Source organism: Oxyura jamaicensis, chromosome Z (assembly GCF_011077185.1).
Source record: "Oxyura jamaicensis isolate SHBP4307 breed ruddy duck chromosome Z, BPBGC_Ojam_1.0, whole genome shotgun sequence".
Lineage (NCBI taxonomy): Eukaryota > Metazoa > Chordata > Aves > Anseriformes > Anatidae > Oxyura > Oxyura jamaicensis.
The window spans coordinates 75,376,984-75,404,981 of record NC_048926.1 but is presented as its reverse complement, the minus strand read 5'-3'; the positions used below and the strand labels follow the sequence as shown (position 1 = coordinate 75,404,981).

At 38.4% G+C, this 27,998-nt stretch overlaps 1 protein-coding gene across 4 annotated transcripts in view; it reads left to right on the top strand.

Moving 5' to 3' along the window:
- SSBP2 (single stranded DNA binding protein 2) overlaps positions 1–27,998 on the top strand; it is a 194,016-nt gene that overhangs the window by 102,688 nt on the left and 63,330 nt on the right. For 2 of the 4 annotated variants that reach the window (XM_035310965.1, XM_035310966.1), the window contains exon 5: positions 22,327–22,416. The exons of the other annotated variants lie outside the window; for them this stretch is intronic. In XM_035310965.1, coding sequence (XP_035166856.1) covers positions 22,327–22,416 — 90 coding nt within the window. The remainder of the gene's footprint in view (positions 1–22,326; positions 22,417–27,998) is intronic. 4 annotated transcript variants of the gene reach the window in all.

Here is a 27,998-nt window from a genome sequence, read left to right as displayed (position 1 = left end):
CCTGTTAGCCATGTATACTCACAAGTACCCTGTTTCCTTCACTTTGAAAACACTGTAGTACTTTGTGAAAGAAGACAGCCATTCATGTAGAATACAGCAGCCTGACTTGTTTTTTTAAGAGATGCCACACAGAGAACTTGATATACCTTTTGATATAAGCAGGAGTCACTGCACAGTGCTTACTTCATTTTGAAGCACATTTATTTTAACTTGAATCCTGAGCACAAACTAAGACCGTATTGTCCTAGTTGAGGTAAGTTAATACACATAGGCATGAAGTGAAGTAAAGGAAGTTCCATTTAAACATTAGAAAAAAATAAATTACTCAGACTGTTGTCAAACACTGGGACAGGTTCCCCAGAGAGATTGTGGAGTCTCCATTCTTGGAAATACTGAGAATCTGTTTGGATGCAGTCCTGCTGTGGTCAGTTCTGCTGTTATGAAAGGGGTTGGATTAGAATTAACAAGAAAACCCGTGTTTTAAGAGTGTTGTAGAGGTTCGCTGGATTATTGTACTCAATGCGCTGACCATATTCTTGTCTCTGATAGGTTTTTTTGCCCTCTTTTTGAGGCAGCAACAACTGCCTTGAATTCCCTTGCCCTGCAAATTATCTGCTTTTATGCATTTTTCATCCTTACTTTTATGGAAACCAGTAAAAATTAAGCATGTCTTAAGAGCTGTCTGCTTCCAGTAGTCTGAGTAACACATTTTTGTTTATTCTTCTGTGAGTCTGAGTTGAATTGCATGTTGGCTGACTGATTCTGCGAGAAGATGAGAAAGTCTACCTGTTGTGTCGACCAACCAGTCAGCCACCTTTCTATCTTTTCTCCATGATCCTTGAAGTTTATCCCTTAATCCTCTCAACTTCAGGCTTCTTGGTCAAAAATCTGGAGAGACCTCTGTGGGATGTGCAGTGTCTTTTAGTACTCATGGAGACCTTCATGTTCTCATTGATCCTTCAGAGAGAACCTTTAAGAGCTGGTGGATTTTAAGGCAAGGAGTGTCCAACTGAAGGTACATTTTATGGTGTAAAGATACATTGCTCAGTGATTTTATCCTGAACAAAGACGTTAAGTAAATGTCTTTGAAAAAAATATGATCTTTAAAAGCTTTCTTGAAACTTGGGAACTTGTAAGAGAAAATCTCTCTGAACTTGTTGTCAAACCATATGGGTAAGGACTGCTGTCTAGAGGCTTGTGAAGGTCAGTCATAGATAAACATTTGTTAGAAGTGGAAAAAAGTGAAATCAAGATACGAACTTGCTGAACAGAAAATGTTTCTCTAAGACAACACCAAATCACTCTTTGAATCTTTCTAAAAGAGAAGGCTGAGGAGAGACCTCACTGATGCATATAAATATCTGAGGGGAGGGTGTCAAGAAGATAGAGCTGGTCTCTTTCCAGTGGTTCCCAGCAACAGGATGAGAGGCGTCGGTCACAAACTGAAGCCCAGGAGGTTGCAGCTGAATACGAAGGGGCATTTCTTTACTGTGAGAGTGACAGAGCACTGGGACAGGCTGCCCAGAGAGATGGTGGAGTCTCCTTCTCTGGAGATACTCAGTACCCACCTGGCTGCCTTCCTGCACAACATGCTGTAGGTGATCCTGCTTGGCAGGTGGGTTGGACTGGATGATCTTCAGAGGTCTCTTCCAGCCTCGGCTGTTCTGGGATTCTGGGAAAAGTACCTCACAGACTCTAGTTTCATAGACTGACTGATGAAAATATAATAATTTAGTCTGACCAGGGATCAGTTGTTCTCTGTTGTCAGTTTTGTCTGCACAGAACCTGGGACCCCAGAAACTAAGTGACTCGTAAGTCATAAATTAAATAATTTAGGAAGTTTTTTTTCCAATATAACTTAATTTTTAATGAAATTGACTTAAATCATGTTAGGTAAAATTTAGCTGGCTAGTCCTATGGGTGTCCATAAATGCATTCTGTTTGCTTGTGCTGGGAAGGTTTTGATTTTTCAAGTTGCTATGTTTCTTAGGAAGAACTTTGTCTGAAAGCTGTATTTTGTTTGTTTTTGTTTTTGTTTTTCTTAGTTAGTAGGCAGTACAAAAAGTCCATCCTTACGTATTTATGTTTGTACAGTGTATGTATTTACTTACCTCTATCCGATTCTGTCAGTTAGCAATACAATAATACAAAATACAATAATACAAGGGCTTTATTTTTCTCACTGGTGAATAAAATAAATTTATTACTGCCTGTGGTATACATTGTGTTTTGTCATATCTATGATCCTTAACATTTTTTGTAGGACGTTTAAGTAATGTCCCACCCTGAATGCTTCCTTTCCTGCTGCTAGGGGAAGAGGAAGGAGTTGACAGTTTACACACAAGGCCTCTTTAGTCCCTAGAGAAGTCATATCCTGCTTGGTCTGGCTTTTTTGCAAGCACAGACTCCTGATTTATATTAAGATACTTCTCATTGTTATTACTACACCAAAGAAACCGTTATTTATTTGAATACATAATAGGTGTGTAAGGTTGTAGATGTTAAAAACACATAACTACAGGGTGATTTCTCAGGGAAGCTTGGTTTGCTTTTTTTGAAGATAATGTGTCAAGAAATGCTTGAAATTCACTTTGATGATAGTGTTTTTTGTTTGTTTGTTTGTTTGTTTGTTTTTTAAATCTTGGATAGCCATTGTTATAAAGCTATAATAGTCATTACTATTATGTGCCACTGCCTGATAGCATTGTAATGTATTTAGCTTTGAAACCCTGTAAAAATGGACTGTATTAGATTTAAATGTTAGGATTTTCTTTTTCAGTAGTGTTATTTGCAAGTCTTGACTGCAGTACTTAAGCTCAATTTGACTAATTTTTTTAGGACTGTTAGGTCTCTTAGGTTTAGAAATTTAGTTCAGAAGGTTTTTGCTGAATCATATGAATCTGAAGCAGTTATTTAGTGGTACATAAATACTCTGTTTATGCTTTTAAAGCAGTTAAAGTGCTATAGATGATGTGGGTTCTGCCCTTGAGATGGAGCAAGATGTATGAGGGTAACCTGAAAATCATTTTAAATAAGGGTTAAAAATATTTTCTGAGCTTTGATGAAATCATTGTGCAGTCTTTTCTATCTTCTGAAGTACAACATTGCACTCAGAAATTCAGAAATCCAAAACTGCCAGCTCCGGAGTTCAAAATATACAATGGGAATGAAACACTACTATCTTTAGGCTTGATGTGGGAGGCATTCTTTGAATATTTGCATCTTAATTTCAAAGATGTTGAATACCTTAAAGATAAACAGATTTCTATGCCCAGCACTTTTGAGATCTGTAGGTGAAAAGAAAGTTGCTCTTCATATGGATATTAAGTGATACTGTCAGTAAAATAGGCCAAAAAAAGAGAAAAGATATTACTGAATTCAAAAGGATTTTGAAGTTGTTCTGATTTTTTTCAGCGTATTGGAACAATTTTCTCAATAAAAACCATGACAGGGCATGTGAAGTGAATGATAGTGTAAGGGTGTGAGAATAATTACTGCTTCATTACTGCATTATTATGAAGTCCTTTCTTCACAGGAAAGAAAAAAAAAAAAAGTTTACAGAATAAAGGCTTCTCACCATCTTTGGTTGTCATCTTTAAAATACAGTTTCTCTGCATCTAGAGCCTGGATTTTATGTTCGAGCTGACTTTGAGAGCTGTAGCAGAGAAGTAAGTATACAATATTTTGGAAGAGCTATGTACTTCACTATGTAAGGTATCAGCTCAATCTAACCCATTTGAGATGTCTGCTGCCACCATTTGCTGATGGAGTATCCTTCAGTCTTCCTCATGTTATCTCTGTAGGGAAAGTTCACATAGCTTTCCCAGTTCTGATTTTTAATTCATTATCCTGTGAGAAAAGCCCCAGATAAATAAATGGGTAAAGAAGTAAACAAGCCTGACAATTTCATGTAGTTCTCTCTCAGTGTCAGTTAGACCTGTATTTCCATGGATCACCATCCCTGGTCATGGCAGTCCTGCTGCCCTTTGCAGGACTACCAGTGGTGGGCTTCCTGGTCCTCTTCATCTCCATTGTGCTGCACCTCTTGGTCTCTGTGCAGCTCCACTTGGCTACCTTTTCTTTGCCAGCAACTGTTTAAACTCTAGGAAAATGCATACCATTTTGGAGCTCCTCCACCACCCCTCCAGCATGAGCTGGAGTTAGCAGGCTCAGAAAGGTGGCGATGTGTTCTCTAGAGCAGATGGTAGTTTAAAAATGCCAGTGCTAACTAATTACCTTTCTTAACTTGGGATGACCTCTAGTCCTTTTTTGCTGACTTTATAACATATTATTAGCAAAACCACACAGAAATTAGGTGTTATTGTACCTTCATGTTTTCATGGGATATCTATTGACTATTGAGTGAAGAAAAAATCAGTAGTTAGATAGTGGGGTAGCAATGGGGTGGTTTGTGTGAAGTTCAGATATTGTTTTCTTTAGTTATGACTGATAAAGAAAAACAATGGCAAAATATTCCCTGTATTTGCAGTTTACACCAATGTAAAGACAAATGCTGGTATCATAAACCACAGATGTAGAGACTACTTTGTAAGAACTTCTAAACTGTTCTATGTATGGCAAATGATTAATGACAAGCTTTCTGAAGAGTGTGAAAAAACATGCTTGAGTAGATACACTCATGCACAAAGTTAGAGCATACAATATTTTGAGTGCTGCAAACACAAATATTAAGCAGTTTAGGAAAAAAAATTGTTTATACTCTTAAGGTTAATTTAGCATTAATTACTTGAGGAGGTAAGCTGTTTTGTGTGTGTGTGTGTGTAATTAACAGGTGCTGAAATGTAACAGTTCAATTACATTTAATTCGTGGAGAGTAAAAGACATGAGAGGTTCCAGACATGTGAATGCTTTTATTTAGCTGGGAGTTACTTATTGGTCTTTTGTATTCACACTGCAGTTTTCTGAAGGTGATCTAGTCTGAAAGGCTCTAGTTTAGGTAGGGCCATCAAGAGCAAAGTCTGCTCAGAACTGACTGGTAGTGTTGGCCCCTCTCCGTCTTCTCTTTCTACTTAGTGGAGGGATTCTCCCCAGTAATGTGAACTTCTTTTGTTCAAGGCAGTGTTGAGGTATGTCAGAACTGTTGTAGCCAATGGCTGCTAGTTTTGGCTCAGAATAACAGCTGTACTTTTTGGGCAGGTAAACAAATTGGAAATGAAGATTTTATTTTTCTTGCCTTTTGAGTATTTTACATTAACATCACTAACACAATGTTTCTCTGGAATGTATAGCAAAGTAGTTTAATCAATACAGATTAAATGACACATTTTTGTTGTTTTAAACATGGTGTGGGGACTTGTGTGATTTCTCTTTAAAAAATAAGATCCTGTAATTAAATCTTTAGACTCAACAGGCACTGTGTCATGTTGGCATATTGCCGTGTCTTAATTTCCTTGGAAGACTAACAGCCAAGTGTCTTAGCTACTGGTGAAATGTTAAGATCCCAGCATGAGACACACTCTAAAATGTCTTATTGTGATTATGAAATGGCCCTATTTTATAATGTAAGTACAATAAAAGAATGCATGTATTGTAACACCATGAAAAGGATGTGGAAAATTAAAAAGATGTAAGCTAAGCTCTTAATTATTTTGTTTTCTAGATTTTAGGTGCTGTTTGAAATTAAAACAAACTAAATGACATGTAAAGTAATTCTGAATCAGTGTTTAGATGCAGAAGAAGTCATAAAATACTAGGAGAGGCTATATCAAGAAGTTGATGTCTCTTTATTAATTTTCTTTTTTTCTTTTTGAGTGCTGCTGTATGTATGTCCCAGACAGTGTACCGCTAGAGACACTTTTTGTCTCCATTATTTTTTCTAGTAAGAGTTAAATTTAAAAAATTGATTAATTTTTTTGGTATCATATTAAATCTCAGAAACTAAACTAAATCAGAAAATGTGAAAGGGTGTAGTGGATCATGAAATGGGGAAGAACTTGAAGAATGCAGGGAAACATCCAATTTATTTAAGAGAAAAGAAAAATAAATGAGAACTGAATAAGCAAAAGCAGAAAAAGTAGATTTTGCAAGTGGTGTTTTGAAAATCTTGAAGGGGAAAACAAGGAAATGAAAAGGTGTAGTTGTACTATTGATCCTACCCAAGAGATCATTTTACATGACATGACATGCAATATGGCATGGGGCCCTTATCCTGGAAACACGTCATCTTCATGAGTGGTTGTCCTGAAGCAGTCAAAAAAAACACCTGTGAATAGCTAGATGCTGACATATTTTGTGTGTCTGTGGTCAAACTGTAAAGGAAAGTCTATTCCTCTGCAGAGGTTTGAGGACTGATCCTTTAAGAATTTAGATACGTGGGAGACTATATTGCATTTTATTCACCTCAGAAGGAATTTGCTTACAATTTTGCAGACACACACCTTGAATTACTTAATTTGATTTTAAAAACTTAAATACAAATACATTAAGAAGGAGTTAAAGTAACTGCAATCCAGAATATGTTGCACGGTTTAACTATATGGAATACCTGATGATGATTTTGAGGTAAGCGTTAATATAATCTCTTTAACCTAAAGAAATATTTACATTCTGCTCACTGAAAAAGTTAGTTGCATTTTTTAAAGCTGAATAATGATGAATGTTAAGGACACAACAGGGATGATCACTGGACCTCCATAAATTTGGCACTTTAGGTATTTTATTTGTCAGACTTGTGGTATTTCCCCAACTGATAAATCCCTCAGCCTAAAGAACATCTGACGTGTACAAAATAAACCAAACAAAAAAAGCTCAGATATGCATTTCTATTAATCAGTCAAAGTAATAAAACAAGTGAATAGGGTAACTTGTAAGCAATCGCATGGAAAACACTCCTTACAAAGAGCTGGTTCATAGCTAGGAATATTCTCCCAGAGGAAGTGATGTGAGCATCATTGCTTTGGAGTCACTCGCGAGCAGAACGGACAACGCGCTCAGGAGCGCATTATGAGGTGGTGTAATGGTGTTGCATTAGAGCAGATGACCCGGTATTCCTTCTCTATCCAGAAGCTGTATGTAGTTTTTATTGTACAGCAGGCTGTGCTCCTGGTTACTTGCATATCGTTGTTCTTTATATTAATGTGCTTCTCCTTTATTCAGGAAGTGTCTAATGGCATTTGGGGGAGGGGAAACTCATTAGCTTCCTTCCTGAGCAATATAATTTTTATTTCCTGTTGTAACAGTGGCCTCAGCCAAAACCAACAATGTAGAAGTAGGGGGGAAGGGTTGCCTGTGCAAAGCATTTTCCTGTCTGAAGCGAGATGTTGGTTACAGGAAAATTTTGAGACAAATAAGCAGTTTAACAGTGTCCTTTTAGCACAATACTCAGAGGGAATTTTGAACTTTATGCCCCTCATCTCAATTTTTTCCCCCTTTAATTAGGAGGACTGGGGGTGAATCGGAACTGTACTGAGCAGTCTGTTTGCCTTTCCCTTCCTCTCCAATACCACCCGAGAAGGCTTCGCCACCTTCCACTCCCCTGGGCTGGCCTCCGGAGGCAGCCATCATGCACAAGCCTCCATCTAGCCTCCAGCCTCCAGCTGCAGCACCTCAGCTCCAGCAGGCAGCAGGGCACCGCTGGCACTGCCTTGTGCCCCTGTCTGAGTCCATCCACTGTGGCCACGGGCGACTAGCCGCAGGCAATGGGCAGGACCTCGGGGTCAGGGTTTCAGACAGGCCCCCACTTGGCACACATCCTCTTCAGGGTGTGCTGAAGCACAAGGTGAATCTGGAAATGTGGAGCAGCCTACCCCATGTGGCTTGTAATTTTGTCTCGGCACCATGTCATGGCAAAAACACTTTCTATTTCAGATCATAAAGCCCTTCTTTTCCTGAAAATAACCTGTATGCTTGGAGTATGTGACAAATATTACAGGAAACAGGCAGCAGGGATGTTGAGGATGGCTGAGGATGAGAGGTTTTTAAAAATGGTTACACTGAGTCAAGTAATAAAATGCAAACTGTTTTTTTTTATGGTGCCTTATCAAGTGAATGTATATCATTGTCATACTAAAATTGCGCTCTGTTCTGTGCAAAAAGGAGGATTTTAAAAATAATTGGAAGGCTGTATAAGTTCATTGCTGTGGCTGATAAAAATTGTGGCAATGTTACCTCAGCTTAAGAAGTAAACCATTTTGTCCAAGGCTCATCTTGTATATACTTAAACACAGATTTTTGTCACCTCTTCACACAATTACTACTATATTTGAGCTTTTTTTCACTGTGGAAATTTCGAGTTTTGTTGTTTTGTTGTCTGTCAACAAGCATTCACTGACTTGAAATGGTTGTGTTAAATGTGAATTTTGTTAAGTGAATTAGGCACTAGTGTGCAGTGTGCCACAAGCACGTCAGTACATGGCTAACACCAAGCTGGGGCCACAAAGAGAAAGAATGAAACTTCTGGTTGTCCTTCTGCTATACAAACCTGGCACTTTTCCTCTTGAATTTCAAGGTTGGTGATGGTGAGATTTTAATTAGATGGCAGAACCAATATCCCAGAGTAGGAATTACATATTCCTGACACTTGAAACTTTACTATCTAGTATCTTAAAATTGCTTAATTATCAATTATTTTCTTTGTCCAGCTCAACTGTTCTGACAGTTTTTGTTGCCCATTCATATTTATGGTGTCATCCTTATTCATAGTTGAGTGCTGATATGAAACTGCCAATAGCACAATGGAAATAAGAATGCTAGTAATAAGACAATATTTGTGCTTACAAGCTGTGCTGCATTTTTCTCCTGTTCTATGCAATATGGGCAGTTTTGATAGTGAAGGTGGTGTTCTTGTTGTCCTTTTTTTTAAAAAAAAGGTAGTGAATTGTGTAGTTAGGAATTAAGGAAAACAGCCTTTATTGCATGTAATTTTGGTTAGCAAAATATGAATAAGAATAGTAATCACAGAGCATGAGAAAACAGACTCTGAAAAGTCACTAGAGTCTTACTGCAGACCCAACTGCTCGCAGTGTTAGTTCCCGAACTAACTTCATGGAAGAATCATACATCGGTGCCTTGTGTCACTGGGGAGAGCTCTTCATGAGGACAACTAAGCACAGTATCTTTTCATTTTTCATGAGCTAAGGAGAATGAAGGACTTCTGGCATGCAGTGTGGCAGATTTATCTTTGCTAAAATAATTTGTGAAAGAACTGACGAAAAGAAATCCCAGAAATCTTTTTTTTTTTTTTTACCTTCCGTCCCCTCTTGCTGCATAAATATGGGTGTATTAAACAGTTAAATTAAGTTCTTCTGTGGGACTTTATTATCCCCTGTAATCTGACACGGCTCTGTTTTGTCAGCTTTGGTACCAGACATGAATATCCCCCCCCGTGGGAGCCGAGAGGTGCCAGAGGAGACCCCTGCCCACAGAGGTTTGTGAGCAAAGAGCCCATCTCCCTGGGCAGCAGGAAGCCTGGAGCTGTCTCCAGGGATCTGAAGGTTTAGGGCTGGGAGCAAAGAAGAAGTGATAGGATAAATGTGCTTTAAAGTTCTGTGTCTTGGCTGTGGCTCAGAGGAAATCCCAATAAATGTTGCATTTCCCTCATTCTGTTAACAAAATACCGCTTGGATGTAAACCTGATATCTAGCCGCTCAGCTGCCATCTTCTACAAGTGGGTCTTATTTTGTTGAGCTTCCCCAGTTTAAGATTCAAAGAAGAATGTCAGCTCTCCAGTACTTTATTGATGTGAATCTTATCAGCAGATAGCGAGAGCTGTATAATTTCCCATCAAAAGCCTGTATCACCACTGCCAGCTTCCCCAGCATAATACAGGCTATTTACCTGATAGTAGGGGGCACAGTGAGAGTGCTGGTTTGCTTTAGCAATTTGCAGCTTGTATTATGTGCCTGTAGCACAGCACTTTGGGACCAGCCAGCTCTCTATAATTAACCAACCCGGCTGGTAAATTGTTAGGTTTGCTATATCAGAATGAGGAAAAATGGTATAGGAGGATATGCTGTAGTCAGGAGGATGGGAGGGAAAATAATGCCTCTGAGTGTTGTTGTTCGGGTGGTTTAGGATGGGGAGCAGACTTCAGTTCTGTTTTGTGTTTTTGTTGTTGTTGAGGAGAGGGGCAGGCAGGGTGCCTGTGTTTTAGTATGAGGTACGTGGCTGCCCCAGAAGAGGCCTGGTCCTGCAGCAGTGAGCCCTCTCAGCTGGGGAGGAAGGCTCGCAGCCACATGTTCAGGTGGGCAGTGCGTGATGGATGCTGTCACTGTGGTCACTGTGGAAACTGCGTGGCTCTGAGGCTGCTGTGGTTTCACCTGGGCTCAAACCAGCTTTTAACAGTGTCGTGGAACAGAAGGTCAAGGCGGCATGTGGGTGACCAGCTGCTCTCTTCCGCTTTAGACCATTTTCTTCAAGGAGCAGAGAACTGGACCTGTCTGTACAATCCTTCCTTCAGGCTTCTCTCTGTTGGGTGAGCAGAGGAAGCCAGCTTCTCATACAGACTGAAAGACGGATTATTCCAACCAGTAGTCACATTTATCACTAGTCTTTCAGATTAACTGAGATGCTGTCCTGAAGCGAAGCTGACCGTGACAGTTAAGTTTGTATTCATACACTTCCTTAGGGAGCTAAGGAGGAACTCTCTCATTTTTGTTTTGGATCATTGTGGTGGTATGGAGAAAGGGCCACACCAATGCTTGTGTGGATGTCACTTTAAAATATTAATAAATCAAGCAATAAAAAGCCAAACACCACTTCCACCCCATGAAAGTGGGTGGAAACACCACCCTGGAGGTCTTTAAGAGACATGTGGAGGTTGCACTTAAGGACAAGGTTTAGTGGTGGAATTCTAATGTTAGGTGATGGTTGGACTTGATGATCTTTTGGGTCTTTTCCAGTCTAAATGATTGCAGCCTGAATGATTCTATGATTCTAAGAGTCTACATAAAGATTAATCTATATGATGATCTAAAAATCTGCATAAAAATTAAGTTTTTTTAAAAGTACATTTCAGAGCTTTAGTAGCTAGTTACCTTAAAAGACTCCAGTGCTTGTTGTCCCAGCTATGGATTTTCAGTCACCATAGGGTGTAAAATAATTGGTTCCCCGAGGAGAAGTAACCTGGTTGAACCACTTGGGCTTCAGAGGCTCTGTAGTGTGGCCAGGGCACCCGGTGTGTTCACGTGTGCCTGAAGTAAGGCTGCAGCCCCTTACTCGTGGCTTGGGTTTGCTGAGCACTGACAGGTCGTTTTCTCACATTAGCACCATACTAATTTCCCAAAGATAGGAAACATTTTAGTCCCGTTTATTTTCAGCAACCCATTTGTGTTTAACTTTAAGGACAGCGTAATTTTGCCGGGACTTTTTGGTAGGGCAGTAGAAGAACGACCGGGATGCAAACCCACTGAAGGGACAAACCTGCTGAGACTACAAGTTGTTTGTGATGCCAAGCCATTTTTACATTTTGCATGTAGTAGGATGAGGCTGTTTGGAGGACAGTAGATAAAAATGGATTGGCGATGTTATTTTTCTTTGCTAATTTGAGTTCCAAATGCTACTTACTCGGTTTCAATTTCAGAAGGGATTTTTTCAGTCTCTTGTTTGTTTGTTTGTTTGTTTGTTTTTAATATCCTAAATGTAAAAATGTCTCAGACATGCATCAGACTTGTTCCAGATGGAAAGTGTTTGAGTTGCAGGCCAAATATTTCAGATACTGAAGCATTCAGAAGAACATCTAAAGCCTTGCCAGTTCCACTGAGGACTGAGCCCTCTCCCTTTGTTGTCCTTTGAGCACAGGTCTGATAACTTCTTTCTCGAATTCTGGTACTCCGTGGGGTAGGTAGCATGTTGGACTCCTGTGACTGTTAAACTACGCAGGATAATTATTTAAGCAAGTAACTTTCAGCATAAAAATGTTAAATCTTCACAGACACAGTACTTAGTTCTGCTTTAACATTCAGAGGTGTTAAAACACAGTGCTCAAAAAGTTACATTTATCCAAAGATAGACTTTCACGTAACATGATAGAAATCAGATATTTTATAGGCTAGCTTTGAATAAGTTGTAACTTTTTCATATTTTTCTTCAAATTCACAAGGCTTTTTTCGGACTTGAATACTGAAAATTAACCATTCTAGCTATGCTTGAAAACCCAAGTTACAGACAGGTGCCTCAAAAATCATACCTAGTGGACTCTTTTAAATGTTGCACACCATACATTGCATGCCAATGCTTCAGTTACACAAAAATGCTTGAATACACAGAGCATTTTCAGAAAGGTGAACATCAGTCTCAGTAGGGCTGCTCTCCCTGCATGTCCTCATTAGTTGCTGGTAAAAGATCCCCTCCTCCAGAGGATGACTCAGAGCAGCTTTCTTGTGCTGGTTGCAGAGGGAGCCTCGCTGGGCTAGTTAGCCTAGCATGGCAGGGAAATACTTGTAAAATCTTTAATCAGTGTTACTTCTAAATTGAGATATTCCAGCATACATCTTTAATTTTCAGATCCCTTTTATTGTCCTGAAAATGTTGGCCTTGTGCTGACAGTTCTGCTTTTGAAATTAACTTCAGGAAGTTTAGGGAACTGTCTTACCCAAGAAAAACAGCAGAATCTCTGTAAAAGAGAAATCATATTGCATGGTTTTTGTTTGTTTTTTAATTCCAGACTGGCAGTGTCTTAAAATTACTGTGCTTGTCATGGAATTAAAGCATTTATTTTTCAGCATCCAAGAAATACCAATAATTCAAAAAGTCACAAAATTCAGGCTAAAGACTGAAGAAAAGTATGTCCTGTGTTACATAACACTAACTCTTTCAACAGTGGAGCTGATGTTCAAAAAAAAAACCAAATGGCTTCTTTAGTATGTTCAGTCTGTGAATTTTTTCTGTCAAAATATCTGTAAAGTCATGCACTTTCATATTTTAGGACAGAGTAATAACATTTACAACATGGTCTTGAGAAAGACAGTGGGCTGTTGAAAAAAACTATCTGTGGGTAGTACTTTAGTAATAGTTGTTGAAGAGTAGTTTCATGACATGAAGGCCCAGACGAGAACACCTGAATATAGTATTTCTAGAGCAAAGCAGTGCTTGAGAAACGATATAAACAGTAGTTTCTTCATGATGTAAACTCTGTAGTTCATCTTCTTCTGAAGTAGCAGCTTGTTTTAGCTCTTCATGCTTTCCTTTGCGCCTAGCTATGTACAGAGGCAAAAGTCCGGTTTGGATAGACAGGGAATTATTGTTGTTTTTCTGCTGAAGTTGGCACTTACTACCAGGATTGCTGAATCACTTGTAGGTGACCTTAGAATAACCCCAGACCTGTCTACTTTGCATTGCATATTCAAAAGTCAGTCTTTCAACGTACTTTAAAACATAGTAACTCATAGCATGTTTGTTCGTTTGTGTTTCATTACTTACAGAAAAGAGGCAGAGAAACTTTAATCATTATTAATGATTATATTCTTAAAATGGGAAAGCACTGGTGTGGAGGGCAGTGGCAGGAGGACAGGAATGCAAAAGTACGGCAATCCTAAAATCATTGCAAAACTAAATGGGTTTAAGAATTGGATTAATTAAGCAATATAAAGACACTGTGCCAAACAGCTTAATTACTAGAGAAAGGTAGGGTGTAAGACAGGCCTGCCACACTAGCTTAACTAGCACAGTTGTTCCGACTGTGATTTTTCTGTAGAGCATCAACAGAGAATACAATGGAGCATGTTTGAGGCAGGAAGTTAAAAAATTAGTGGTGCTAAGCCAACTTTTTGTAGTGTGTCATGGCTTAAGCACAGGGATAGTTAGTTTGGGTATTATTCAAACTGATAGAAGGACTAAGCCTGGTATTTCTGAAAGTTAGCTTTCGGTACTCGTTGTTGATGTTGGAGAGGATGCCATATGACTGGTCAACATCTAAAATTATTTGTAATAATGGCATTGGGAGCTAGCCACAATGAACTGTGTATTCTGAAGACATGCACCAACATTTCTCTCCTCTGGGGTCATACCATTATGACCCCAAACCTCACTGAGAAAATACTGAGAAAAGATGATGGTGCAGTTTCACATTTCAACAACTTCAAATGTGAAAGTAACGCTCTGATTGTGTACAGCCGGTGGATTCAGTGGAGCCCATGCAGCGCAAAGCAGAGCAGTGGCATGTCCAGAGATTGGCGGCTAGGCCAGCAGATGGGAGCAGGCTTGGTCTTAAACATTCTGTTGAGACCTATATGTAGTATTGATTTTAGTAGCTTCCAGTGAATAATATTGTTATTTTATTATTTTAAAATATCTTTTCTTCATAACCATAATTTAGAGGTTTTTTTTTGTGTCTGGAAATTGTGTTAATAAAACCCAGGATGATGTACCTAAGAGGCAGGATTGACATGTTGTCTTTGGACAAGAGTTTGAAACCCTTTTTTTCATTGATAGCAAATATTTCTGTAAAAATCCTTTCTGCTAACAGTATTCTTCCAAATGAAATAGACAATTTTCAGTTCCGTAATAGAATTTCAGTGTCTTAGGTAAGTAGAGTGGAAACACCAGATTTGACACTGGTATATAGTAAAACAAACTATAATCTTACTTAAGATATAGGGAAGCGTTGCTCACAGTGAGTTTTTTTGGGCAGATAGGGTTACCCTGTGGGGAGAGAAAAAATATCTTTTAGACAGACAGGTGTGCCTCCATCTGAATAGGTCTGCTCAAGTAAACTGAGACAAACACAATACTTCCCTCCCTCCCCACCCCCCCACCCCCAAAAAAAAGATAATATGTGACTTTTAAAAATTTTGACAACAGTTATTTAACTTGGCTTATCAATAGAATTATCGCCATGGTACATTATCTGTTCTTTATCACCATAACTGAGTAAAGTGAAATGAACAGAAATGCACTTCCAGAGTCTGAATCAAACTGTAAGTAAGGAGCTGCAATTCAAAAAAAAAAAAAGAGAAGTTATGAGGAGTGGCATTATGACCCTTACAGTTACACATTTTAGACTACTACTATCATGTGAATACCTTCTTATCAGATAACAGAAATTAAGCATTTTAGACAAAAATTTATCAGTGAAACTGCGTCAAGAATTAATTCGATCTTTTGATTCAGATCTTTCAAGTAAGTTGCTTCTATCAATCATTTGTCTTTCCAGAAAAAAAAAAGAAGAAAAAAAAATCTTACCATTCCCTACCTTCATGAACTTAAATAAGTAGTATTAAATACTTATCCTTTGTCCTCCAGTTAAAACAAAACAAAACAAAATAAAACATTATTTCTAAGTGTTCTCCTAAAGAAGACAACATATTTGCATCAAAAATACTTGGTAAAATATAATGAAACATGATACATACTTTTTCCTTGCCTGATTCTGTTCATTTTTTTGTGTTTGCATAAAGCTGGAGAATATGTGAAACTCTGTGAATTAGAAGGTATTCTTTAAGATAGTAACTTGTAAGTAGGTAATAAGTAGTTAGATTTTTGGTGTATTATTCATATCCATGCTTTCCTGAGACAGAAGCCAGAATGCCCTGCTTGCAAAAAACATTGGGAAAAGGAGGATATGAGAGAGTGACAAAAATAGAAAGTTGGCTTTTGGGTTATTTTGCCGCTCATGCTACTCGTTTGATGCATCAGGGGCTGGTCACAGCTAAACATCATGGCTCCAGTGTCTTCTGTTCCTGGGTTTATTTACAGTTCTCTTAATTGGCATCATTGGATATGGTGAATTAAGCCATACTGATTTGGGAAGACATTTGATTTTCATATGCACTTGCTTGTATGTTCATCTCAGAGCTATCAACTGACTAGCAGAGTCTTATTTACGCTTAGTAGCATTGTGGGTTTTCAGCATTGGTTTCAGGGAGATTTCTACCAAAAATGAAACATTTTCTGCTTTCTCTGCCAATGGTATGCCTGAAATGTCATACCAGCAGCAGTTGTTTCCCTGTGTTGTCCTTCACATCAGCCCTTGCACAGTCTGGTGGTGTTTGTGTGCAGCTTGAGATCAAGCCGTGCAGCTAGGGCTGCAGAGCTGCTGCCCTGTGCTTGCTGGGGTCCCCTCACCAAGGATCATCACTGCAGCAGCTGGGGAGTCCTGGTCTGCCTCTGGGGTTCTCACTGGTCCATATGGTCACAGCAGCAACATATAAAATAGATGGCAGGTCACGTTTTGAAGCAGCAGCACTAGTCTTAAAAGAAGTTTGTGATCGCTGTTGGTTTGTGTAAGTTACCTCTGTGTTAACATCACACAGGTGGAACAAAACTATCCTGAAATTCTGAACGCTTCTGCTGCTATTTTGATGGTACTGGTTGTATTAATAATATTCATGACAGAATATTTGTGTCTGGTTACTGTGTATTTTGGTTGAATACATGCAGGTATGAGAAAATCAGATTAATATCCTTATAATTTATCTAAATTCATTTAGGTTAGAAAGCTGAGTGATTTTAAAATAAAACAACAATCATTTTATTTGTAACAGTACCAAAATGGTCCTTAACATCAGGTTAAGTGTCACTTCTATCTACATTTGAGTACTTATCTTGAGGAGTGAATTACGTCTTTCTCATGTTAAGGTTTACATGCAATGTAAAATGATACTGCATATATAATGCAGCTAGTTCTCTGGATTTGTCTGCAATAGATTTCTTAAGAAAATATCACTCTTGATGCAAACTCTGAATTCCAGAGAAACTGATATAAGTGCTATTATTTCTGAAGATCTTGCCAAAATTCCCATGTCCTAACATCTCTCTGAAGCACGATCCAGAGAGAGGAAATAAAGCTATAATATGTCTGGCATCATGTGCAATAGTTCATAGTACATCAGCGGTCTTTTCTGACTCTTATTGAAAATCAGATATGAAACTTTGAAATAATCAAAGGAAAGCTTTCAGGTTGTCATTAATGTGATTAGAGTTTCAGCAAATGAATTTGAAAAGTAGCAGTTCCTATGCTCTATTTTCAGCAAATGCTGCTTAGACTTCAGAGTTTTGAGAGGTACTGAGATTCACCAGTATTTTACCAGATTTTATGTTTTCATAGTGATAATGCTAATTCACTTTAATGTGTGTAACCCGTCCTGCCTTCACTTCTACATTCACGGAGTATCACAACCACTATGCATGAAGCTGTACAGCAAAAACCTGTGCTCTAGGTAGGCACTGTAGTGCCCCTCCAGAGAACACCTACTTTTACCCTAATACTAGGGGTAAGACTGCACATGGTATCAGCGGCTGGTTGTTGCCAGCAATTCGCAGAGGAATCACAACCCCAGGGGATCAGCAGAACATCCTCAGTCACATTTCATTAACGTGTGCTATGTGACAGGAGGTATGGTGGAGGGTGGGACAGCACCATTGTGCCTGGGTGCACAAATGGATGAACAAACGGTCTTTAAAAGTGAAAATAGCCTTGTTAATTGTTTCAGGCTTCTTCTTTAGAGAGAATTCCTATTCTTTTTTGGAGGAGAGACTAAATCTAACTCACATGACAACAGTGTCAATCGTCTGCATGTTATTAGGTCCAGCTCCATGCCTCCATCCAAACCAGAGCTAGTGATGCTCCCTCATAACCCTTGCAGTATTGCTCCACAAACTGCTGCTCCCCCTTTAATGCCAGTTCATCACTGAATGCTAAGACTGTGGTTCAAACTTGCCTGCATCGTGGATACCAGTGCTGGCAGTATTTTGCATGTAATCCATAGGCACTGGCTGGGGCCTGCTTGGAGTCACAGAAGCACAGAATGGTTTGGGTTGGAAGGGACTTTAAAGGCCATCTAATTCCAACGCCCCTGCCATGGGCAGGGACACCTCCCACCAGCCCAGGTTGCCCAAAGCCCCATCCAGCCTGGTCTTGGACACTTCCAGGGATGCTGTTCCAGCAGGGGCTCCTACCTGCTTGGCTTATACCACACATCTCAGGTGTAACTAACATACTCGTGCTTTGCCACAGAAGATAAGGGCACTGCCTCTGAATAATGTGGTCGCCAGAAGGACTTGCTTGATGCTTGACTCACCTGAAGAAGTGGGCACCAACCACCTCCAGTAATTTAGCAGGGTTTGGGGCTAACTGGGCAGATTTAGGGCTGGCATGGAGGAGGTTTATGAAGGAGGCCTGGATGATGAGGGACCTGAGCAGCTAACAGCAGCCAGAGATCTGCCTCATGTAGACTTATAGCAAATCTGAAATTGCCTTTTTGTGGAAAAATTTTGTCATGCATGTTAAACTTGTTATTTTGGTTAAAAATAAGGTCTTCCTCTAAGCAAAATACCTGAAATCAAATGCCCAGATTAGTGAATGAGCCATCTTAGGATTTTAATGGATAAAGTCTTTTCTTTGTGAAATACTTTGATCAAAAGCAGAATTATTTTGTGAGCTTCTGCTACAAACCACTTCTGGTAGCCTCAGAAAATGACCTTTGCATTACATATTGCTCTCTGAATCTTTATATGTAATAACTGACATCTTTTAATTTTTTTATTTATTTTGTGATCTCTTTGTTGGTAAACACAATCCTAAACCATTGCAAGCTACTTATCAGACACTAGTTTTAACTTTCTTAATGTAATAATCTAGCCTTACATTCTCCAGGGTTGTAGGAATAAAGCAGTGAATGTCCACAATAATTTTCATTCAAGTATACTATTTTAAATAACAATTCTAAGGAGACACCATATATTCAGTATATTAGATACAAAAGCAAATAAACTTTTCTATTTTTAAGTGGGTGAACTATCGTAGAAAAATATTAGACCATTTAAATTTTCCTATTTCATCTTTTTATGAATTGTGGAGAAAGCAAATTGCAAATATTTACAATGTCAAACTAATGGAAGTATAAATGATGAGCAACTTGTAATGCATGGAAAAGGAAGCCATGGTTTGCTGTGGGACTGTGGAAGAAGAACTGAATAATTCATTAGGATAGAATAAATAATAATATCTCACTGCAGCTGTTGCAGGTTTGTTTATTGATCTACCTGGCATAAGGTCCTAAAATGTTCATCACATAGTGTAAGCTAGAAAATGAAATATAGCCAAAGCACTGAACGTGCCGTATTTCTGGTTTTGGGACTTAATTGTGCATCAGGGAAAAAAATCCCAAAGGGACGACATGAAAACGAAACCAAACCCCAGTATTATGTAATGAAAAATAGAAATTGTAATTTCTCTAAAACCAAAGACAGGACTACTATGGAATACTTATAACTGTAAAAATCTTACAAATAATAAACAGTACTGTTAATGTCAGTAAAACTACCCTACTGTTATGACCACTCAAACATTGCCTCATTTAGTCCTCCTTTCTACTAAGAAATATACTGGAGAGATGGTTTTACACAGGTGTCTGTAAACTACACAGTATAATCAAGTCACAAACAATTCAGGCCAGTTAAAACCAATGCTTTGAGTACCTCCCTGAAACATCATGGTCCACAACCAAAAAAATGTCCAATATTAGCAAATTAAATGAAATTAATCATTAGTAACTAGCATGAAACAAAGAGCTGGCTCTCTTCTGGTTTAGACCTTTTTCTCCAGGAACCATTAGAACTGAGTAAATCACTCTGGATCCCTTTTGTTATTGCCTCCACACAACCTTGTTTTTCTTGTACCTCCATCATCACAAATAATTGCCTTTTCCAGCCTCTGTTACATCACGGTGTGATAGCACTGCTCAGATCTTCTGGCCACCCTGTGAGCAGCTCTCCAGAGAAGACTTCAGAGGCTGCAGAAGATATCCAGACTTATTCCTGTGCTTCATCAGGCTCCTCTCTATTTCTCTTCATTAGAAAAGTTGTACAAAAATCACTCCTCCTAAAAAAAGTGGTTAATTTGGGACTACTCCACAGGAATCAGCAGCACCTCGGAACGTACTATCTTCCTTTACATCTGTGAATGTGTGAGGAACACTTAGGTGTATTCATTGCTACATCTGTAGCTCAGCAAACGAGGAGTTGCTCCATGCCTGTTGTACCACGGCTGGAGAGCTGTGTGCTATTCCCCCAGGTTCACTGAGGAATGAGTCTGGATTCCTCTGGTCTAAGTCACATTAAAAAAATAGAAATCAAATTATATTAAAAATAACTACTGAGACAACCTGCAAGATACCATCTTCAGGCATATTTTAGGTAAAGCTTTGTTAGAAGGTTTAATGGCTGACAAAAACCCTAATGATTACAATATTAATTGTTTTCTCCCCCTGGTTTTGGAAAATCATTATTTCTTTTTTTTTCTTTTTTTAACTATTAAGGAATGCAAAGAGGGATGATATTATAATAAGGCTCATCATTATTTGTGCCTTTTTAATGGGCTACTACTACTTCTTAGTGAAAGACTGCAGTGCAGGCTATTTTGGACATTTTAAGATGCTCAGCCTTTTAACATCATTGATTTTCTCCATCAGTGATGCTACTGTTGTCATTCTTTATCTAGAAATGTGGAAGTACGATCTACCATACTTCACTCAAACTGTTTCTGCACTTATTCAAGATTTTACTTGACATTGTTATCTGCTGTGTAGGTCAAACAAGTCCATTTTTGCATAGGAAACAGAACAAACCAAATCAAACCAATGCAAATAGAGCTTTCTCTTCTGTTTTGGGGAGTTGATTCAGGGCATTCAGGCCACCTGCTTACTTTTCCTTCTGTCTGGGATGCCATAGAGTGCAACCAGACCCAAGAGTAGTAGTAGAGGTACTGGAGGGAGTAGTGTGATTTTCTGTGCACATAAGCAGCACATTGCTCCAGTCCTATGAACTTCAGATGATGCTCAAAGGAGGGCAATTGCTAGTGGATAGCCTTCTTCATTTGCTGAAGCTTTATTGGCTGGTTTGGTTGGTTTATGGCAGCCTCTGACAAAAAGCTGTGCTCCAAATGTCTTTGCTACCTCCAGCTCACCTGGCCGACTTCAGTCATGCTTACATAATATTTCAGCATCAGTCCTGCAGACAAGATAAGACCCTCTATCACAGGGATTTCTGGTCAATCAAACTAGGTTTCAGTAATCTCCAAAGTCTTTACATTTTACTGATGAGTCCTAGACTTCTGTTTGAAAAGAACATGCAGCTTAGATGCTAGATGTGTTATTGGTAGTTGTTTGAACATTGATTCTAAAGCACAGTTTAAGCTATTTAAATATCTGTGGTAATTAACTGAATATTTCCTTTCTGCTTGGTTTAAAAAGGTTAGCCTGCCTTTGTGCCAGTTTTCAGATCTTTCCAGCATTATTCTTTAATTTACTAGACAGTGTGCCAAACACCTGGAAATGCAATCAATTTCCAGATCTGCATCTTTTGCTTATCAAGCGTGAGTGTACAGTGGAGCGTAAGTTAATAAACACAAGTCATTCATGTTCTGTAGGGCAGATATTGGCAGGCCATTGGTAAACTGCGAGTGGCTCTCATTGCACTGTGCGCGCATGAGTATTTTTCCAAAAGACTATAAGCCTTTATAGGTGATTCAGACTTATGCCATAACAGAAACGTATTGCAGCAAGGAAGAGTGCTAGAAATTAAAAGTAATTGAGGTTCCAATACATGACAACAATAACCGTTTGGCTTCCCTTTTTGTGACGATCTCCTGCTTGTAAATTGCCAGAGGCAACATTCTTTACTTGCTTATTCCAACTGAAAGATTTGCAAAGGTAACTAATTTCATCCTCTGCTTCACTTCTTAGAAACGCATTTTTTCTTTTCGCTTCCAAAAATGTAACCTAAATTCTTCTAATTTGTCATGGTGGTTATTTTGGGAGTTGGTAAAATCACGAACATTTCCAACAGAATTGTGAACATTCCTTCCTTCTTGTACTGAACAGAATCCTGTTTTGAAGCTTGATATAATTCTAAAAGAGTATTACAGTCCGCTGAAATTATCTGTAAAGTGCTTGGAAATTGCTTATATATAGCATAGAATAGTTTATTTATACTACATATATATCTTTGTGCATGCATGAAGATGTTAATACACATAATTCAAGAAAAAGTGTGCAAGTTACATTTACATTCATATATATATGGATAAATTCAGATGAAATATTTCTTAAAATCTAGTCAAGACCTATCTAATCAATACATATATGTATATATCTGTGCAAACTCTAGCATCCCTCCACTCAACATAGACCTGCCATATTAACAAATTATTATGCTTGTATAAAAGAAGACTAGACACTAAACAATTTTAATTTACCTTCAGATGTAACAATGACATTATGGCATATCCCGAGACATACTTTCTGAATTTTGGTTACAGCAGGTTTTGGGGCTTTTTTTCTTTCTTTCCTTTATTTTTATTTTTATTTTTATTTTTTTGTTTAATGCCTACCATGCAATGACAAAGGTTTATTTTCCCTTTGTTCTTTTCAGAGTGCTGCAGCAGCTCCCAGTCCAGTGCTAGGAAACATTCCCCCAGGAGATGGCATGCCAGTAGGTCCTGTACCACCGGGTTTTTTTCAGGTATTCAGAACAATTATGATTACAGGATTTTTAGGATAGAAAATCCTCAGTAATACTTTTTAAAAGTCTGTAGAAAAGGTCCTGTTTCTAAAATACGTCTCACTTTATCGTGCATTACTTGACAGTTATTTTTTAACAAAAGTAAATAGGTGGAAAGGAAGGGCTTTCTTTGATCGACAATTGTTCCATTTCTGAAATAGTACAGCATAGCTGATTTCAGAATTTCCAGGATAAGAAATGGTAGTAATGTATGAGTAGAGACTGAAAATGCTTGAATATAATTTTATAACAATTTCTTATGATAAAGTATTACAATTTCAGTGGACTTAAGAACTTTATTGGTCATGTCTAGCTCTGTGGTAAAACCACATGCCAGATTTTGAAGATGTTCAAGTTTCAATGGGAATTATACCCAGACAGTTAAGAATATCCCACTGAGCATCCTTCTGCATTGAAGATATCAACACTAATGCCTATAAAACAAGGCAAGGATTAGACTGTGTATTGTACTAGTAAGTTTTGTCATAAGTGAATTGAAATAACCAGTTAGCACTTTGCACACTTAACAGTGTGGAATCTGATGATGGACAAAGTGGCAGCTTGCTGGAAGGCCAACCTAAAAACTGTAGTCTGAGGCTGGACCACTCCTGTGAGTGAGCTTGCATCTCCACCTCACCAAAGCTCTGTTGCTTCTCTTATCTTTGTCAGACTGTGGCTGTGCAGTAGTAGCAGCAAACGCAGCTCTCCCACTCTTAAATAACTTAAGAGCAGAGTTTTGCATCTTACTGACTTGATCTCACAATGAGGAGGAAACTACTCAATTTTCCAGGATCGTGGTGTGGGGAGAAAATCATGATAGGAATCTTCTGTTCCATAAAAAGCAGGTGTTGAGATCCAGGTAGAGACAAGTGTCTTTTTGTCTTCCTGGAGATATGTAGCCAAAAGCATATTTCATCCAGGGGAAAAAAAAAAAAAAAGTTTTACTTCGCAGCTCTATATTCTTTTAACCAAATGGTAACTATACAAAATCAGTATGGTATCAGGAGTCTTTACTTTGTGTTTTTGGCCTGTTCATGAGTGGCAACACTATTTGTACGGTGTTCCTTTTCCATAGTCTCGGGGGGAAAAATGCTTTATGCGATATTGATACCTACCTAAAGAGATCCTAAATCTGGCATGAGCATGTTACTCCCTTGATCAACGCAAAAAATGAGGTGTGATTTTGAGTGCATGAATGAGAAGATATGTGTAAGTGAACTATAAAATATCTTACTGTTGCCAGTGACAAAATCCTCAGGAATTAGCAGAAGTGATTAATTGTTTTATTTCTGCTTTTTCTGTTTTGAGCAGTTGGTTAGGTAGAGTTTTTTAAACATATTTTTTTATTTTCTTATTGTGCAAATATTTCACTTTTTTTATTTCAGCCACCCACTCCAGTCATAATGTCAAAATAATTAAATCTTAATGCCTTTTTTTTTTTTTTTTTAATTGTCTTTTAGGACAATTAGGAAGGGAAAGGGGCACAGATAGGACAATTGTATGAAGAAGAGAGGAGAGAATAATAATTTTAAAGGTTTTGCAGGAGAAGGGTGTGGGTATTTGTTTATTTGTTTGCTTCAACCTATAAACCTAAAAAGACCTCAACCTAAAAAGACTTCTAAGTCTTCAAAGATGTAAGAAAGACAAGGTGATAGAAAGTTAAGGTTAACATGAGTAAACTTCTCTGTCAGTATCTGAATTTGGTTGGACGTGGCACTAAAGGACATGTTTTAGTGATGGGACTCGGTAGGTCAGGTCAGTGGTGGGACTTGATGATTTGAAGGTCTTTTCCAACCTATTTTGGTCTTTTTCAACTTAGACAGGTCTTTTTCAACCTATTTGAGGCCACACTGACAGCCCTGTCTTTTTCCAAGGCCTGGGTTTGAAAATAAACTGAGGAAAATCGATTTTCAGTGTAATAGTTTGTGACATTAATCAGAGCTGTAATAACTCAGCAGGACATCTGGAGAACCTTCTGCAAGGCAGGTTCCGAGAGCTGATATGCACAGTCCAGTTTGGGCTCCTCTAGGCTTCACCATGAACCTCTTGTTGAGTCTGTGCATCTCTGTGTGTCTCTGTAATATGCAATACTTGAAACAAGTCCTTTAAATGTTAGGGATGTGCTTTCCTTGGTTGGATGGCTTAGTTAACAAAACAAGGATTTTTCAAGAGATTATTAGTTTTCGCTGTAGTCATCTGTTTATGAATGTATATAATGAAATTGCATGTTAGTAACAAAAACAGCTCTAAGTTTGATGGCAGATACACTGATGTGGTTGGGAGCAATCCCAACAAAGGGAGCTAAGCCAAAATGAAGTCAGTTACATAAGAGTGTGCGGAAACACTGAGGTGTGTATAAAGCAAATATGTACAGACAGTCCATGACAAGGTGTTGTGGGGTTGGACGGTGTGTTGTCAAGGAGCAGCTAGTATCTGGTTGTAATACCTTCCGAGCTGAATCTTACCAATGTCAACTTATATGAGGACAAGAAAATATATTGGCAGACATAGCCGTGTATGTGAAGCTTGAAAAAATTGAAGAGCACCATCATCTGTTGCTGTAAAAAGCAGATGAAAAGACAAGCAAGAAAGAGAAACTAACTGCTCATCCAAACTTACTTCCTCCGTAGATGCTTGCATTCTAGTACGTCTTTAACCAGAAAATCAGTTTCTGTATGCTCTTCTGCAATTTCACCGATCCTGGCAGATCACAAGAATAAACCAAATTACAGAAAACATGTTAATGTTAAATCTGTCTTTGAATACTGAAAACTGCAGCCTCTTTTCTATGGTCTTCTGTAAAGGAGGAACTGAATTTGCACTCAGACCTGCAGCTCGCTTCTAGACCATGAAAGTGAACAATTTTGTTTCTCTTATGAGAGTTGGAAGATTATAGAAACAGTGGGAGATTGGTACTTAACATCAGTATTTAGTTCACTAAAACTTTGCACTACAAAAACATGATAACAACCCAGCTTACTGCAACCTAAAATTTATCTGGAAGACCATCCTGGGATGACAAAGCTGCCTTTCGTTGCTTTTGTGAAAATGTTTGGTTTGGTTTGGGCTAGGCTAAAGCTGTTGACAGCCAGTGCCTGTAATAATAATCCAGTACAATGGCATGGCACGTGCTGGCAGATCAATATGGGAGCAGTATGATTCTCAAGGAGAATCAGCAAAAATCACTACCCTGCTCTTTGTAAAGTGAAGTTTTTGAGTGCATGTAGGCCACTACTGCTGACATTACTCAGCAGTCTCTGTACTTTTATGCCTGGTCATATGAGGTGGAGTTCTGAAGACAGCAGCTGAATCTGCATTGTACCTCTATGCTTGAATTTTTATATTTCTGTTCAAGTTAGGATTAGAGCTGAGCACTACAGTGCTGAAAACCTTATGATGATACAGTGGAAGGAAGGTGGTAGAGTTGTGTACAGCTGTTAACATCAACTGTACTTCCTTTTGTTTTAATATAGTGGTTTAAAATGTCAAAAATAAATCTGCAAAGTCAACATGTTTATGTGATTTAGGATGTGTTTCTATTTCACCTACTGGTGTGCATGCATTTAAATGTAATTTTTAATGTCATGGGTGTGTGGTTTTTTTGTCTGCAGGGCCTCATCTTCCTTCAGTACTTAGAGTAGCTAATACTCTGGAAATAAATTAGGGTTATACAGTAACTGAATTTCTTCCTGCTTCATGAGCAGCAAGACTGAATATGTGGGACTACAGAAGGAATGAGGAAGGTAGTGCTGTGGTACAAGATTCTTAAATCCCAAATAGGAGAACCTAAATCAATTTTATAGTTGACTTTGTATCAGGCTGAAATAATGGGACTTAGGGTCAAGTGCTAATCTGTGAGTGGGATGTCTGGAGGGCCAGCACTTCTGATAAGTCGCTTTCTTAAATATGAAGCTTCAGAGAAGGTTAAGGGTTGGGAGTGAGAGTGCTGGACTGGATGTTATGTTAAACTAAGTGTGCAATTCATTTCTCGGGTACCCACATTTTAACTGGGTAACCTAAGATGTGTCATTTCAATTCTTTTTTTTTTTTTTTTTTTTTTTTTTTTCATGTGTCTCCACCTATAAAAAGGAATATTATAAGGCAAAATCCTTTTAAAAGATTATGAATTGCTTGGGCAATAGAAATCATAAAGCTGTCTTAGGTTCCAGAAGGATAAGATGACTGTATACATGTCTGAAATTCTCATCAAACTCCAGTCCAAGTCTCGGAAATAAATTTGCCAGTGTTGCTCTCTACACCACCACCTGCGGGGAGCTAAGGTGTGAAGAAAGCAGTTAGCTACTACATTAATAAAATCATCAATGACATTTTCCATGCCATTTTTAAGCACCAAATTTAGTTTTCTTTAAGTTTCTTCTTGTGGCCATCCATAGGTATCAATGCAACCTAGTCTTGTCTTCATCCTTGTTTTTGGAGTCCTGCCTGATACTGAAACAGTAGGATTTCTGGAGGACTGAAATAATATTGTAGTAATTATTTACCTTCTGATACAGATACTGGAGAATGCATATAATGTCAGCATTAGTTTTATGTAGGTTATCATGTAAGGTGAGGAAACTAATCCACTTGTGATCAAAAAGGATTAGGTCATAGCATTCAGAGATTTTAGCATGCAATCACATTTCCAGTTCCTGGTCTGAGGACCACTTTCCACTATGGTTCTGTGCAGTGCAGAAGTGTTTTTGGAAGTTGTGTTGGATACAGGCTTAGCACAACCTTTAAAGCATTCAGTGCTAGCCTTGCTCCACTCCTACTGAGGAAAAAGAGATATGAAAAAATTCATGGTTTATACTTCTGTATTATGGTACGGTATGCATTAAAAAATAACAGCATGAACATTTAGAAGCATTGTTGTGGAAATTTTGAAGTCCAGGTACACTTTCCTTCTATGCCACATGCCTGTGTACCCATTTGAATTGTGAGAGCTGCATTCAAGTGCATACCAGTACTTCATGCAGTGAAGTGCTGGCCCATTTCCATCTCTCTCTTCACTGATCTTTAAATCAGCTAAAATATTTGAGATATATTACATTTGTGTTTTCACAAAATACTTATTTGATCTTTGTTGTTAGTAATAAGCTTTACTAATCAGATGAACAGAAGCCAGAGGAAAGTTTTTGAGATTGTGTGAGCATGGTGTTTCAATTTTTAAACAGCATGAGAAGTATTGATTGTGTAGGATTTTATTCACCTTTTAGTTACTTTTCCAGGTTTAACACAGCAAAATGTAGAGTTCTAGGTTCTAATCCAGTGGAATTCATTGTATTTCTCCAAGTTAGTGTTAACTAGCACTGCAGAAGAGCTGACCCAGGTTACTCACTCCTGCAGTACAATTATGAAAAACGGTTAAATGCATATTTAATTAAACACCAGTTATCTTCACCTCTTTTATTACATGGTTGATCAAAAGTTTGCTATGTCTGCATCTGTGTAAAGAACCTTTCTTTTGTTTTAACGGCACTCAGCCAGAAAACAATATTGACTTTGTACTTCACCCGCCTGAGAGACACGGCTGAATAGTT